The sequence below is a fragment of the Taudactylus pleione genome, unplaced genomic scaffold (assembly GCF_031769625.1).
Source record: "Taudactylus pleione unplaced genomic scaffold, aTauple2 ptg000749l, whole genome shotgun sequence".
Taxonomy (NCBI): Eukaryota; Metazoa; Chordata; class Amphibia; order Anura; family Myobatrachidae; genus Taudactylus; species Taudactylus pleione.
In genome coordinates this window covers 2,175,597-2,193,173 of record NW_028285151.1, presented here as the reverse complement: position 1 = coordinate 2,193,173, position 17,577 = coordinate 2,175,597, and the positions used below count along the sequence as shown (strand labels likewise).

Sequence of the window (17,577 nt, the reverse complement as noted above, 5' to 3'; positions counted from 1 at the left end):
ACCTTCATCCAAATTCCTTGACAACTTCGCTTCCTGGCTCCCTCACTTTCTCTCCTCAGATCTTCCCTCCATTAGCTTAGGTGAATTTAATATTCCAATTTATATACCCACAGAATCCTCTGCCTCTAATCTCCTTACCCTCACATCTTCATTTGGTCTCTCCCAATGGACCTTCTCACCCTCCCATGTGAGTTGGCACTCACTTGATCTGGTCTTCACTCACCGTTGTAATATTTCAGCTTACTCTAATTCCCCAATCCCCCTCTCTGACCATCACCTTCTCTCTTTTAACGTATCCCTCTCTCCTTCCCCTCCTCTACCTCTTAAAGCTACCATTACTAAGCGTAACATTGAGGCTATTGACATTGTTTCTTTTTTCCTGCATGCTGGACTCGCTTCTTTTCCCTATCCTTTTTCTCTTTTGCCCTAAACAAGCCACTCTCCTATACAATGCCTCCCTTACTATTGCTCTTAACTCTGTTGCTCCAGCAATCACTAGTCACCCTCGAAGATCCACACCTCAACCCTGGCATTTCAAATGCACCAAATACCTGCAAAAGTGTACACAAATCACTGAGTGACAGTGGAGGAAATCACGCTCTAGGGCAGACTTCCTACATTTCAAATTCATGCTGTCATCCTACAGTGCTGCCCTGTGCCTCTCCAATCATATTTCAAGAACCTCATCTCCTCCCAGTCATCTAACCCCCGGCGTCTCTTTGTCACTTTCAACTCCCTCTTCTGCCCTTCCCCTCCTCGCTCTCTGCCCTTGACTTTGCAAATTACTTTATATCTAAAATTGACTCCAAAGGTCATGACGTTATATACCACCAGACCCTCAGCACTCCACCCCCTCCTTTCCCAGACCACCCTTCCCCACCCATCTTACTAACTCTGACATCCTTCTCCTCTGTATCTGGAGAGGAAGTCATGGTCCTCATTCGGTCCTCCCCTCCTTCCAAGTCCCCCCCTTGACCCTATCCCTGCCCTCCTCCTCCACTACCTCTCTCCTTCTGCCTTTTCCGATCTTGGCCACCTCCGCAATCTCTCCCTCTCATCTGGCACTGTCCCTTCTGCACTCAAGTATGCACTTGTCTCCCCCATTCTTAAAAAACCTACCATTGATCCTAACACACTCTCCAACTATCGACCCATCCATCTCCTCCTTTTTGCTTCCAAACTCCTTGTTTACAACCACCTTACCACCTTTCTTTCCTCCAACTCCCTCCTTGACTCATTTCAATCTGGCTTCTGTTCTCTCCACTCCACTGAAACTGCCCTCACGAAATTCAGCAATCACCTCCTTGCTGCCAAATCCAAGAGCCACTACTCTCTGCTCATTCTCCTTGATCTCTCTGCTGCTTTTGAAACTGTGGACCACCCTCTCCTCCTGCAAATCCTTCACTCCCTTGCTCTACGTGACACTGCCCTCTCCTGGCTGTCCTCCTACCTATCTGACCGTTTTTCTCCGTCTCCTCTCATGGCTCCTCTCCCCCCCCCCACTTCCACTAACAGTAGGCATTCCCCAAGGTTCTGTTCTTGGACCTCTCTTATTCCCCCTATATATATGTCTTTAGGTGAAGTCATCAACTCTTTTGACCTCCAATATCATCTCTATGCTGATGATACTCAGATCTACCTTTCCTCCCCTGACCTCTCCCCATCTCTCTTCACCCGCATCTCCAACTGTCTTTCTGCTATCTCTTCCTGGATGTCCCAGCACTTTCTTAAACTTAACATGTCTAAGACTGAGCTGATCATCTTCCCACCCTCCCGCATTACCTCCCCCAATTTTGTTATAAATTGATGGCACAACTATCCCGCGCTGTCTTGGAGTTATTTTGCCCGTGCTGCTCCCTACCTTTGGGACTCTCTCCCTCTCCCTATTAGACGCTCCACCTCTCTACAAATCTTCAAACAGGCTCTCAAGACCATTACTTCATCAAGGCCTATCAGCTCTCATCCTAACCCACTACTACTTGATCTTTCCTCCTTGTTTACCACATCTGTGTCACACCTTTTTGTCTGCCCCTCCCCTTTAGAATGTCAGCTGTCTCATGCAGGGCCCTCTGCCCTCATGTGCTTCTCCTTATACTTTCTTTTACTCCTTACTCCCCACAAGGGCATCTAACACTGGATTGCTGACACCCTGTTGCTTATTTTGAGTGTTAAGATTGCTAAAGCAGCAATGCGTACAAACCATGTCCTTGTTCTGTATTGTATTGTACTGTAAGTCACTGGTTTCTTGTTCACTTATTTATGTACTTTGTAAGGCACTGCGGAACACTTGTGACGCCATATAAAGGATGATAATAATAATAATGTGTCCTCATACATCTAGCCTCAATACGCCATGCGGTGGGAGGTGCCTGGCGTGTGACATCACACGTAACGGTTACACAGCATGCTGTTTAAACTCCTTAGTACTGCTTCATACTGGTAAAAAAATATTTATTGGATGACTGTTTCCATCAAATAAAATTTAAAATTATGAACAAAACGTCTGCTGTTTCCGTGATCATTTACATACCTCCAGCATGCGTGATCGTCGTATAGTGATGTGTGTAACATGTGGAGAAGCAATGTTTGTCTCCACTAAACCCAGCTTCTCCTTCTCTTTAGTAACTATGTTTCTGAACAAGAGGACTCTCTGCAGAACAGAAAGATAAGCTAATTATGGCTTGCACTGACTCGGAGACATTCTTACAGTCTAGCACAGATGAAGAGTGCAGGAGATATAAGACAAAATATGCACGGTAAAAACTGTTGCTCTACTTTTGTCTCCTGCAAAATCGCACAATTGTGAACTTCTACAATACAAAAGAAGAGCATAAATAATGACAGCTATTGCCAAAAGTAGTAGTAGCTTTTAAAGATACCAAACATATATCTCTATATATATCTCTATATATATATATATATATATATATATATATATATATATATATATATATATATATAACAAAAAGTCCAATAAATTTAAAAAAATTGACAAGGAACAAAGGTACATTTTTTTGGCATGTGAACATAGCGGGCTTTATTTATGTAATACATTAATGAAAATGATATCAGCAAGTATGACTTATTTAATTATGGATACTTTCAGTGCCACTTACATTCTTGTGTGGGATGACATGAGGGATGTACTGAAGCAAGAATTGGGCTCTCTTTCTCTCCTTGTCCAGCTCTTGGAAGAGCAGAGCTGGTTTAAGATCCCTGGAAGATCACACAATTTATTATACAGAGCTCAGAAACATGTATTCAGATCCATAAGTCCTCCCAGAGTGAAGCTAACCATTTAGCTTCCTAATGGCAAAAGCATACACCAGGGCAATTAAGCCAGAAGCCAACTACCCTACCGTATGTTTGGACACCGAGTAGAAACATGAGTAGTCACATACGCATGGACGGGCCAGACTCAAAGTATGATGTATCCGGTAATAAACTTCACTCATAGCTGGTAAGTAAACTATGTTACCCTTACATAAATGTTTTATGGCTATATCTGAAAGGAAGTGTACAGGATGAGAACACTTTCTAATCCTCAAACATGTCCTAAAATACTAATGTGTGAGATTACTAATGTGGGGTAAAACAGGAGAGAATGATGTATACAGTCTAACAAGTATCAACTAACATACAGTCAGGTCCATAAATATTGGGACATTGACAGAATTTTCATATTTTGGCCTCTATTTACCACCACCATGGCTTTGAAATGAATAAAACAAGATGTGCTTTAACTGCAGACTGTCAGATTTAATTTGAGGGTAATTACATCCAAATCAGGTGAATGGTGTAGGAATTACAACGGTTTCTATATGTGCCTCCCACATTTTAAGGGGCCAAAAGTAATGGGACTATCAACTCAAAAGCTATTTCATGGACAGGTGTGGGCTATTCCCTCGTTATTTCATTATCAATTAAGCAGGTAAAAGGTCTGGAATTGATTCTAGGTGTAACATTTGCATTTGGAATCAGTTGCTGTCGACTCTCAATATGAGATCCAAAGAGCTGTCACTATCAGTAAAGCAAGCCATCATTAGGCTGAAAAATCAAAACATACCCATCAGAGAGATAGCAAAAACATTAGGTGTGGCCAAATCAACTGTTTGGAACATTCTTAAAAAGAAAGAACGCACCGGAGAGCTCAGCAACACCAAAAGACCCAGAAGACCACAGAAAACAACTGTGGTGGATGACAGAAGAATTATTTCCCTGGTGAAGAAAAACCCCTTCACAACAGTTGGCCAAATCAAGAACACTCTCCAGGAGGTAGGTGTATATGTGTCAAAGTCAACAATAAAGAGAAGACTTCACAAGAGTGAATATAGAGGGTTCACCACAAGATGTAAACCATTGGTGAGCTTCAAAAACAGGAAGACCAGATTAGAGTTTGCCAAACAACATCTAAAAGAGCCATTACAGTTCCGGAACAACATCCTATGGACAGATGAGACAAAGATCAACTTGTACCAGAGTGATGGTAAGCGTATGGAGAAGGAAAGGAACTGCTCATGATCCAAAACATACCACCTCATCAGTGAAGCATGGTGGTGGTAGTGTCATGGCGTGGGCATGTATGGCTGCCAATGGAACTGGTTCCCTTGTATTTATTGATGATGTGACTGCTGACAAAAGCAGCAGAATGAATTCTGAAGTGTTTCTGGCAATATTATATGCTCATATTCAGTCAAATGCTTCAGAACTCATTGGACGGCGATTCACAGTGCAGATGGACAATGACCCGAAGCATACTGCAAAAGCAACCAAAGAGTTTTTTAAGGCTAAAAAGTGGAATGTTATGCAATGGCCAAGTCAATATCCTGACCTGAATCCGATTGAGCATGCATTTCACTTGATGAAGACAAAACTGAAGGGAAAATGTCCCAAGAACAAGCAGGAACTGAAGACATTTGCAGTAGAGGCCTGGCAGAGCATCACCAGGGATGAAACCCAGCGTCTGGTGATGTCTATGCGTTCCAGACTTCAGGCTGTAATTGCCTGCAAAGGATTTGCAACAAAGTATTAAAAAGTGAAAGTTAGATTTAGGATTGTTTAGTTTGTCCCATTACTTTTGGCCCCTTAAAAGGTGGGAGGCACATATAGAAACCGTTGTAATTCCTACACTGTTCACCTGATTTGGATGTAATTACCCTCAAATTAAATCTGAAAGTCTGCAGTTAAAGCATATCTTGTTTGTTTCATTTCAAAGCCATTGTGGTGGTGAATAGAGGACAAAATATGAAAATTCTGTCAATGTCCCAATATTTATGCACCTGACTGTATCTGTAAGAGTCATTCTATTGTAACTTCCTACACAGTGTGTACATTGCGTCACTCAAGTTAGCCAAACTCAGCTCACAGTCTAACACATGAATATCTAAAATGTTGAACACACCTAGTCTTCCTCTAGTCCTGCACTTTTTCAGTTACTGACTACAAGCAGCCAAGTTCTTGTGTGAATTTATAACGTGTCCAGCATAACTGGTCCCATATCTCACATAACTGTTTTCCCAATAATGCGCCTCCTGCTCTACTAATCAGTGTAAGGCCTCACCCCACAACTCACCACCTCCAACAAGCTTTGTTAGCTGAGTACTTTATGTTCACTTCCCTGCAGTGTACAAATGTATTTTGCTGTCAAAATACAGCTGCAAAAAAGGCATCACACACATCTTACAATACACACACTCACTTTCGTAACCAATGGTCTTCTGGAGCAAATCTCCTACGGCAGTCTCTCTCATATAGGACCATCAGCCAACCGTGCACTGCATGGAAGAGCTCAAGGGTTTCTCCTTTTGCATTCTCTACAAAGAACAAACACACTGATGCTTTTCCATAATACAAGCAGAACTGTGAATATTAGCGGTGTAACAGTTGTAACAACTCCATTATGTGTTATAGTGACAGTGGGGCCGAAACAGAGTTGACTATAATTTCTCATGTATTGTGAGCATAGAACCAAATGGGTATATTCATTCTAATGCTGAGCTGTATGCATCTCTGCAGCTGGACCACCCCTATCCGTATGCTTGGTTTCACAGCTGTCAGCAGTATCAGTGCACCAGCACTACCCTTGTTACCAAAGATGCATCTGAAATCTGACATATTTATGCGTACGCTTGGCCAATGGACTTGCTCTCATCTCTACATCAGCCAGGGTGTGAGGAATATGAGGTGAGGGGTTTATTGAGAGCAAAGAATAGAATAGAAGTTGGTGTTTGAAAAAAAGGAAGAATATAAAGTTGTGGATTAAATATAAAAGGTGACAACAGTCTGCCAATAAAATGTCCCATGAACAGAGTGATTCTGTGCGCTGCTGCTAGCCTTACCCAGGATACCGTCCCAAATCATTTTGAACACAAAGCAATTGAGAAAGGAGGAGATGGTGACAAGTTCCTCCAGTTTAAATGATATCTGCTCTTCATACACCTCAATATCATCAAGAATCCTGCCAGACACAACAAAACACCATAATGTGACAGATTATAGCATTCAGTGAGCTGTAACACAAAGAATATAAAATGGGGAAATTATATTTTATAATTCTCGCTCTATGATTCAGCAGATCTTGTTGGCTTTCTGGGTAGTGTTGGTTGGAGCCAGAGAGTTAGAAATATACTGTCATCTGTACTACAGTTATACACACATGCTGGATTCTGCTTCCTTGATGGTTCAGCTCTGAAAATGGGCCTTAGAGGTCCTTTAATATTGTCAGTCTGTGCAGGCATCAAATATCTTTACATCCACCAATAGATATGGTAAATACTCACGTAATTAAGTGCCTGGAGCAGTCACAGAAGAGAACTAGCATGGCCAGAAGTCTGCATGACTCTTCCGTGTCATTGCTCAAACACTCTAGGAAGAGTTTCAGCCCTCCTTGAGGTCCCAATTCACAGATAAAAGCCCATAGCTTGGGCAGAAGGTCATCCAGGTAAGTTAGACCTAGTGATAAATAAAGAGACAGTCTGAAATCAAAGACAAACACACACAATCAGATAGGGTAGCAAGATATACTGTATACTGATTGTAAGAAGAATCTTCCAGGTTGCTAAATGTTTCATCCAGGTTTGATCCATATTGGTACCAGTGTGACCAGTTCTTATGACATTTATGGTGTATCTTACAGTTACTGTAAAGTGCTCATGGTTCATGTTGTCATTAACAATCACCTTCCACTTCACCAACTGGGGGATTTACAGCCATCCATGATGTGGCAGTAACAATCTACGCCAACACTGACAAAGTAAAATTTATTTATACTCAATAGCAAAGTTCCTTCAGGAAAATGCCAAACAAACATAGGATGTAAAGGAGGTAGAGCTGGCAACGTAGCACGAATGCAATCCCACACCAGAGACCATAAGGCAGTTACTATATTACACTCTCGCAGTAGGTGCCAAAACGAGCAGCCCGCAAGGCCATATTTGGTACACACTGCATCTTTGCCAATCTTGTACAGAGTCTCTGGAGAGTAATATGCTCTGTACAAAAAAAAAAAATAAGTCTGCTCAAAAAACAGACTGTGGCATCTTGGATCCCCCCACATAGAGGACTACATCTCGGCAGGAAGAGTGCCCAGATCTGTTTCCCTAAGGGACGGCAATTCTTTAGGGGAGCTAAAGGTTTAAGGGTGGTATATAAGCCATATATAACCCTACGTGTCACAATCTTAGGGAGCACAGTTTTGACTAGGGAAGTAAACAGCACAGTAATAGGGTTGTCAAACTGATCACCAAGAGTATGGCTCTATTGAAGCGATAAATAACAAAGTTTTGGGTATCGTGGTCCAATTGAAGTTGTTCCAAAGTTTTGAAATGATCAACCAAAGGGCCTGAAGCAGAGGTGGACGCAAGAGCGCAGGCAGCAATGTCAACTGCTGGTGGGCCCTCTGCAAGTTTAATTACATGGCATACAGACGCCTTCTGGGCAGCCGACTGAGACGCCCACTTTTAGCACCTGTCCATGATCTAATACTGATGGTGCGTCCTTAAATGCCAAGATTGGTCGCACCATTGAAAATTGCATCAGCTCTATGGGAGGTGCATTGTCTCAGTCTGACCACAGCCTCGTATGTTTGCAGCTGTGTGTCTGTGCATGCACTACAGCCACCGCCCAAGAATACCCATCACTTTTCCATCTGAGTCAATCACAACAGTAACTTTGTGCATACACTCTGTATAATGGATGTGTCTTAGGAGATTTCAGCAAATAATCGCTCAACTACGTGAACATCGGCACTGCATGCAGCTCTGATTCAGACCCAAATTGTCATAGACCAGGGAATTAACTTCACTCAAAGTGTATTGCGATTCCTCACCTTCTGATTGGCCAGATAGACACAGCGGTTTTAATGTTGGTTTTGGTTAAAAAAAAATAAATAAAAATAAAACCAGGATAATAAAACACCACGAAACCTCCATAAAACAGGTGTCCATTAACAAAGCCACTGACCACGTCAAGCAGAGTCATGGGCATAAAACAAAATAAGCAACATGTTGTCAGCGCATGACATTATCTTATCCACAACACCCTCATAGAAAGACCACAAAAACAGGATTTTGGTACTTACCGATAAATCCCTTTCTCCGATTCCACAGGGGACACTGGAGTTCAAGACAGTGGGGTATAGAAGGTGGTAGAGTAGAGCCTGGCACTTTAAATAATTTAGAAGTGTGACTGGCTCCTCCCCCTCTATGCCCCATCAGCCCCAGTTTAAGAACTGAGCCCGAGAGGAGACGGAGGACAACAGAAAAACGAGAAGGAGAAGACCACAGAACGGAACAAGACCGACTGAAGGAGAATAGAGGAACCCATGGCAGGAAACCCTGCAGTCACACAACCATATAAGGACCTAACAAAACGGCAGATACGCAGCGCTGGGCGGGCGTCCAGTGTCCCCTGTGGAATCGGAGAAAGGGATTTATCGGTAAGTACCAAAATCCTGTTTTCTCCTTCATCCACTAGGGGACACTGGAGTTCAAGACAGTGGGGACGTCCCAAAGCTAACCTCCCGGGTGGGAAGCGCTGAGAACTTGCTAAACCTGCGGAAAACCGAAACAGGTACCATAAGCCCAAGTGAAAAACAAGGGCTGAGGACAAGTGATGTAGAGCACAGGAGACAATCAAAACTCCTTGCTAAACCGCCACAGAAATTCCACAAGTACAGAGTAAGTTGAATGGAACAGGAAAAACCACCATTCAGTGGACAACAGCAGACGAGATCCTCAGAACACCATAATCCCAGCTGAAAACAGAGCAACAGGACCCCTATTCACAGTGAGTTTCAAAAAGAATCCATAGGAGAGGTGGTAACATGAGAAAAAAACTCAAGAAACCTGTACCAGAGGGTAACACAGGAAAATGCAACGGTTCCCAACAGCAGAACACCAGCACTTCCAGAAATAAGCAAATCATATAGATGTACGTATAAAGATACCAATCTACCGAACAGAGCTGAGCCTGACTACTGACTTCTCGAACAAAGAGAACACCAGAAGTTAAAGCAAAGACCGAACAGTTGCCCCGGACACTTCTTGAAGTTCAACTAATCACAGGGTTGCCACCCTGCAACTGAAAAGAAAAACCCACAGCAACAAACCCCAAGAATGATAACTTCCAACGTGATGGAAGTACGTAGTCAGAACCCGCTGTAGGCCCAAACACAGCATGAAAACAATCGGGATACCCTAGCAGTAAAAACCACGGATGTCACAGCCAGCCAGGGTGAGCGAGCTACCACTATAGGGAAGCCTCCCAAAAGCAAGGCTAGAGCACTAGGACAACCCTGAAAATACCCGTCGGTTACATGACAGTGTAATTAAAGTATCAACAGATACTGAACAGGAAAATCAACTGGGCCTTCTGTATGGAACATAGTGACCGTCACACTTTAATGTAAAGATGTGCATTAGTCCATAGATGCACCTCAGTCCAGAACCGAAACCGATTCTATATTCTATTCGTGTTACGAATCTCTGTTAGAACTATGAATCCACACGTCAGAAAAGCTCTAAAGTGTAGAGCCAATTGATATGAATTGATACCATAAAGGAGCAGATGGCTACTAGGACAGCTAGGGTGCAAAAAGGAGAATAACAGCTGTGTAATGTCAGGTTGCATTAATAGGAACACTGTCCTAAGCTGTAGTGGGGTAAGCTCACCACTACCTGTGAGCGACCAGAAACCCTCTGGGCGCTATGCCGAATGTCACGGACCGTTCCCATCTCACAGCAACCAGCCTCTTCAGGTAGAAAGAGGAGCTTTTGTGGACCAAGAACCCATGTTCTACAGCTTGGACTTCAGTCTGGAGATGTTGCCGTAGGACCTACTTTAAAAACTAGCAGAATGTTAATGACCCACATGCTAGCTTGTTCCATTAGGAATGCACAGAAAGATTATACATACCGTGTACCCCAAACCGGTCTGCTAGTATAATTATCCTTACATTAACGACATAATGGTGCAGCACATATTAGCCAAAAGGGGCAGAAATCACAGGATAGCGTACACATAGGATATGACATATTTGATGCTGGATCACCACCAGTGACCCTATAGTGATCACAATGATAGGGATAATCAAAATTTGATTCCATGCTCACCAAAACAATACAACCCAGGCCAGACCCTGCCGATATCGGCGAGCGACCCCCTGGCCTAAGGCATAGGAGCAACAACTGCAGCCCAAATAAAACCCTGAGGATGGAATAGAACCTGGATCCTCCATGTTCTGATAGGGATATACCTAGGGCCACTGCTGTAGAGACTCATCTTACTGAAATAGCTTGTGCAGTCTGAGACAACTCAATAATATGGAGTACTAGAATTTTTACTGAGAAGGGTACCAGTACATAGACATAGAATGCGCTTGTAATCCCAATAGAGGATATAGTCTTAACCCAATTAGGGTGGAACAGGTCTTTTTCGCTTATTAGGAAATATACATACAAGGAATGGGATGGGAAGTACAACTTCTATGAAAAGAAGTTAGTACCAACAGATCAGACTCCTGCATCAGGAGATCAGTATGTATGTATGTATGTATGTATGTATATTATATATATAGTACTTAGATATAGCATTCTTATAGATAAGCCTCAGCACCTGGTATTCCCAGATGGTCTCCCATCCAAGTACTAACCAGGCATGACCATGCTTAGCTTCCGAGATCAGACAAGATTGGGCATTTTTAGGGTGGTGTGGCCGTAGGCTCTTATTTGGAGATCCTTCCGGGCGCTGTCAAGTGCACCACTGAAGTGTAGTTATATTAGTAATAGGCCCCCCGAAAAGGGGCACCTTAATATTGTCGTGAGGCAGAATGCCTCTATAGATCCTCAATGTAAGTACATTACTCTTTTATACAAGTGTGGTCAGAAGGCCACAGGACATATAGATAGTCCCGAACTAGAAGTCACAATGTAAATTGTATAACATGACTCTAGTCTATTCACTACACACACACATATACATATGTAGCCTATAGCTCATGGAATCCCAGGCGACATCTCATCAGAGACTTAACCGGGACCCTAGGCTACATGGTCATAATAATTTTGGAATTATAAGAAACTCTCTAAATACTTCTCCTTAAGAAGAGGTAGAGTAAAGCGGAGTTATTGTACCAAACTACCACATCAGTCCAGTCTCCAATCGCAGCATCTTTCCTTTTAAAATATGCTAGGTATCAGACAATAGCTGATAAAAACAGAAGTAGAAATACACTGTGTATATACATACATATATATATATACACATATACATATATACACACACACACACACAGTACAGTGCATTTTCATATCTGCATACACGTACTAATGTTTAAAGTAGAACCTGAGCAATAGTTAGAGCCATGGAAGAACTGACTTAAGACCTTGGTTGAGGCTAGGTCAGAGTACACTCTGGACATGTGTTCATTCTGCTACAGCGAAGCGGCAGGTATGAACTACAAGGAGCAAACAAGTTGGTTTATAGTCCAACACCTTATGAGGCTAGCAAGTCTAACCATAGTGCCAGCATTTTCCCTGTAGCGCTGTAAAAACAAGGACTGTATTGGACTACCTGTATGTGCTGCCGAAGAGAACACCCTAATAATTGTATTAGTGTATTGACACAGATATTTTACTCAGAATATATATATATATATATATATATATATATATATATATATATATATCCCTCTATACACCTGTATTGGGGAGGATTACATAGATACATTATGCCATAACTACTTGAGCAACAGCATCCACCTTATGAACTGCCTTTAATGAGAGTTCCGTTTAATGAAATAGCAGTGCTATAAGGAGCACACTAAGGGACGGTGGCGTGTGCCGGGGTCTCCTAAACAGCGGGATTACAGTACTGTTAGCACCACTAAATGGCGGGCCCACGCTGCAACTTACTGCTAGGGGAGCAGCGGACTGCTGCGGTCTCCTCTCCATAGAGATTGGGGAGATAAATCCCCATTACAGACCCCTGGCAGCCCATCCGTCTATTTAGACGGATCTCGAACCCAGGTATGCGCCGCCCCAGGTGGGGACTTAACGGCATACGACACAGTTGCCAATCTAGGAGGCACCCCCTAGGGGGTGAATAGTTCACAGGGCCTTCGCGCCGTGTGGACGGCTGTTGTCTCCACCACTAATGACAGAGGAGGGACCGTTTTTTTGTGACTGCCTCGACAGCTCTTAGACAGTCCACTCCTGCTAGACCGGCGGACTAGTAAAAACAGCCCCCGTAAGTACTCAATTCAGAGGGCCGGGGCTTAGAGCTCCCTTCCACTCCATAGAGAAGAGTAAAAACCCCTTCAGTAGCTGTACCTGTAAGTGACGTGAGGGCGGAAGTAGAGTTTTTGCTCACACTTTCCAGGGGAAATAAGAAAGTCGGCCCCTTGCGGACTCGCTTCGCTCATCACATGAATATATTCCCCCTCTATCTGGTAGAGAATGACGCTGGACACCGGCCGATGATGTAACCCCCCCCACACTACCCCTCCATAGTTATGGAGTTACTGTCGGCCTGAGCAGAGTAGTAAGGAGGGAGGCTACCGAGCGGATATTTACATGCCCCGCCTCCATTACGCCACATTAATGGCGGTAAAAGAGAGAGGGCACACTAGGCATTGCCAGACATAACCCCCCACGCAGGGCGGGGTGAGCCGGCCATGCCTTTTCAGCCTTCTTAATTAGAAGGGGGAACTGGTAAGGCCGTTCTATGTGAGTGGGGAAGCGGATTGTGAGAACTGGCGTCAGTGCTTCTTTCATGCAAGCACCGACGCAGCAAACCACAGCCGAGAGCGCTGTGAACAGCAGCCGCGCTCTCCTGCGGCTCTAAGCATAAGCCGGCGCTGGTGCTTCTCTCAAACAAGCACCAGCGCGGCAACGAACAGCAGCGCTGAGCGTTCCTCTTGCGCCCCGCCCCCAGCCCCGTTATACAAGGCTGGCTGTTTATGCTGCTGTAGACTCCCGATATGGGAGTAGCGGGACGCGGCCGTCTCCCTCCCTGTATAGAGGGAGGATTCAGTGACAGCTGCGGCAGCACCGCACTGTCACCAACGTTCCCGTATACTTAATGTAGAGGGGCCTCCCCTCATTAATAGGAGGGGGATCAGTGGCTTGGTTTTAGCCAGAGACCCGGACGCTGACTGCCGAGTGCAGCGGCGGGTCTAATCAGCAGCTCCGACACTGTCAGGACTACTGGCAGGGGGAAGGAGGCTGTGTAACAGCCGCGCAGCACGCGCTTTCCCTGAGCCCAGCGTTTTGGCCCACCGCTCCAGCTAGTCGGGAGTGGTGGGATATACTTACAACTGTTGCGGCCGGGATGCTGGGCTGAGGGGGCGGCGAGGAACCCGGACACATGCCGGTGTCAGCAGTGGCGGGTCCTCGCAGAGTCCGTTGACTCCAGGTGTGTGCCCCCTCCTCTTTGTCACCGGACACAGGCTGCAGTAGCCGTGTGGTGCCTTTCCCGGCGGCTCCCACATAGCAGGCAGACTGCCACAGTAAGCAGCCTGCCTGTCCTCAGTGCTTGTTCATAAAAAACACTAATTATATGAGACAGGCTGGAGGCAGCCTATTGTGCAACCGGCTCTCTCGGGCACATTCTAAAAACTGGGGCTGATGGGGCATAGAGGGGGAGGAGCCAGTCACACTTCTAAATTATTTAAAGTGCCAGGCTCTACTCTACCACCGTCTATACCCCACTGTCTTGAACTCCAGTGTCCCCTAGTGGATGAAGGAGAAAAGCAGGACGTGCTAAAGGGCTTAATGGCAAGGGCAGAGTTTGCAACAAACGGCGATCCTGTCTTGTGCCCACTGCCAAGCAAAAAGGGGCCAAGGTAAAGCCATTAGTGCAGACCCTAGCACTGAATAATAACTTCAATTATAAATTTACTGAACGTCCTTCAGCACAAAGCCTTAAACAGAAATGACAGCCCACATATAACTATTGTTTGGGAAAATGTTATTTTTGGTAAAACAACTGACCAGAATACATGAAGACATCAGCATAGATAAAACTACAAAAAAATGGTACTAACCAGTGAGAATTTGAAGCCGAATTTGTGTGAGAGTGGTAAGTGCCGTTTGGTACAGCACACAGATACTGCAAACCTTTTGCACCTCTTGTGAGTCTACTCTTTTACCTCCGATTGGCTTCAAGATATGGCGGACAGAGGCAGATTTCTGAAATGCCCTTTTAAAAAGGTCTGCAAAAGAAACGCACAGCAATAAGTCTTAAATAAAAAATAAGATACATAAATAATAAATACAGAACAATTTCATATAACATATAATTTTTCTGACAGATTTGAAAACAATGATTGAGATTTATTACAAATAAATAAAATACAATGAAAGAAATACTGTTAAAATTAAGTGTTGAATCGCATCAATAAATGTATTCTTTACCCATCCAAAATTCTCGTAAGATATCAAATTGCCATCCATAATTAAATGGAAAAAGAATTTTAAAACTATATGTTATCTACCAGATGGGCCTAGAAACATAAACATTGCAGGATTTGATTGCAAAAACAGGTTTCTTTATAGACACTGCACAAGCTTTGGTTATACTTTTGAGTAATAAGGATCCAACAATTAAAAATAAACCCTAGCTAATACAATATATGTATGCTGTAAAAACATGATTATTCGGGGTAAACAAGGGGAAATCACAGTTAATCCATAAATACGCAGACTGATCATAATTTGAGAAAATATTATATGAACTACTGACAGAAACAGCACCTATTTACAAAAGGAAATTAAAATAATTAGGTGTGTGCCTGGAACCAAATATAAATTATGAACACTTGCAGCCTAGGTTTAGAGTTGTGTGCAAAATCAACACTAATGTCATTAGCCAGAAACACAATGTCAAAATAATGACTGCCGTCATTCATGAAAAGTACATAATAATAATCACCCTGCCCTGTTGTGATAGGAAGAAAGAATAGTTCAACAGTTTAGACTCTTTAAAGTGCCTTCATCCTGAAGGAGACCAGTGCCCCCCATTGGATGATAGAGCGGCTAAAAAGAAAATGTCATCCACTTTGAGGGACTGTTAAACCTTGGGGCCCCCTAGGGAAGGGTACGATCAGACACTGCTGAGCAAAATCTTCTGCCCCCACTGATGTTTTCTGATTCAAAAACACTGAAACTGTAACATTTGGTAAAAGTACAGTATGTACAGAAGACCAGGTTGCCGCCCAGCACATAGCCTCTGACAGAGGCTACATGCAGTGCTGGTTAGGAGGTGCTCACCTCACTGGTAGAGTGGGATGAAATGTTATCAGGAGCTCCGTAATCTGAAATATACACCTGTCTGATAGTAGCCATAATCCATCTTACCACAACCACACTTCCAAAGCATATTATGGAACAAGGATAGGGATACATAGACTATGCCCTACGACCTTGTTTGTGATCCATCTTAATAAGAGGCCTGTATGCACATCACCACTGTCTTCTATGGAGATCAATTGCCTCTTACAATGTAAATTTATTAAAGTGTGAGTTTTTAGAGTGGAGATGTTGCCCATAACAACCAATCAGATTCTTTCTAGCTATTATCTTCTAGAAGGTGCTATTTAAATGTTAAGTAGATTCTGATTGGTTGCTATGGGCAACATCTCCATTTCTAAAAACTCTCACTTTAGTAAATTTACCCCTTAGTGAGATACTGTGTCTACTCAACGGCAAACAATGGAACAAACTAGAAACCAAATTTATGCCTGCAATCACATAGCCGTACAGTCTCATGTAAAACCATTGATTCATTAGCCTGTCCGTGCCAGTATGAAATCTGGTGACAACTCAAAATATTGGATTACACAGGGGTATTCAATATGGGTGCGATAAGTCCGTTTTTGCGTTAATATCGGAGGTATGACGTCATTATCGCAGGTTTTACTTTTACACCGTATTCAATTTCAGAGACTTATCGCAGTTTTGAAAAGTCTTTGATAAAAAACAGGGATAACTTTTCACCACTGAATAGGTGGCGAAAAAAAGTGCAGAATTGGGGTTTAGGGGTGCAGGTTTAAAAAAAAATAGCCTGCACCCTTCAGAATGACCCCTTGAAACGATCTGTGTCAAAAAAAAAAAATAATAATCGGGACACCCCAAAAAAAGCACTTTGAATTTGGGGGCCAAAAAAGAAAAATGTTGGGGAATAAAGTTAAAAAATAGCGAACTTGACTCTGGGGGGGTCCCCAAGTATGCCCCAGGTGTTTTTTTCATTGCAGCTCCTTGCAGCAGGTTGGTTTTTCACGATTTTTTCAAGTCTCTTTAGCAACTTTAAAATATGCTGACCCCCATTTTCAAGTACCCCAAATTTGCTGGGCATAGTTATTTTTCCCCCAAAAAAAATCTAAATGCTCTTCTGCACCACTTTCTTCAAAGTCGCATTTATGCACTTGCCGCGGCTATTAGAAACCCCGACTTCCTTCAGGAGTTAAAAATGGGGGTACCCATAGTGATCCCCCATGTCTAGACATCATTAGGGGGGTCCCTAGAATATTTCCCGAAAATTCCCGTTTTTGTTAACCTTTAAAAAAAAAATTGTTAAAATTTAGAAAAAATATGACATAAGGCCCCCCCCCAAAAGCCAAACCAGCTCCAGGCTAGCCAGCCACTGGTGGTTTCTAAAAATACGGGGAACAAAATGTGTAGGGTTCCACCGTATTTTAGAAACCAACACCAGGCTGCAGGGACTAGTGCTGGTTTTAAATATAGGGGGCAAAAACGACGTGGGGTACCCCCTATATTTAAGACCACCACCAGACCCAACCGACCGGGGTGCAATGCCACAGCCCGGAGACCCAATCACCGGGGCTCCAGGTCCAAAGCATTACACCCCAAGTCGGTCAGCGCAAGCCGGTGATCTCGGGGGAGTGGGGGACCCCCCAAAAAAGGGTCCCCCCTCTCCCGAGCACCACAGGCTTACGCTGAAGCCTGGGGCTCATTCCATACCCCTGGAGCGGTGGGTATGGGGGTAATTGGGGGGCCAAATAATGTAACACTATTGTACTTTACAGTGGAACTACAAGTGACAGCATGCCTGCCATTTTGC

General features: G+C 43.6%; 1 protein-coding gene across 3 annotated transcripts in view; it reads right to left on the bottom strand.

Annotated features, from left to right (window-relative positions):
- UBE3B (ubiquitin protein ligase E3B) overlaps positions 1-17,577 on the bottom strand; it is a 67,709-nt gene that overhangs the window by 23,401 nt on the left and 26,731 nt on the right. For all 3 annotated transcript variants that reach the window (XM_088457266.1, XM_088457264.1, XM_088457265.1), the window contains exons 14-19: positions 14,543-14,710; positions 6,780-6,951; positions 6,339-6,457; positions 5,699-5,813; positions 3,117-3,216; positions 2,531-2,650 (exon numbers count right to left, since the gene is read on the bottom strand). In XM_088457266.1, the coding sequence (XP_088313392.1) occupies positions 2,531-2,650; positions 3,117-3,216; positions 5,699-5,813; positions 6,339-6,457; positions 6,780-6,951; positions 14,543-14,710 (794 nt within the window). The remainder of the gene's footprint in view (positions 1-2,530; positions 2,651-3,116; positions 3,217-5,698; positions 5,814-6,338; positions 6,458-6,779; positions 6,952-14,542; positions 14,711-17,577) is intronic.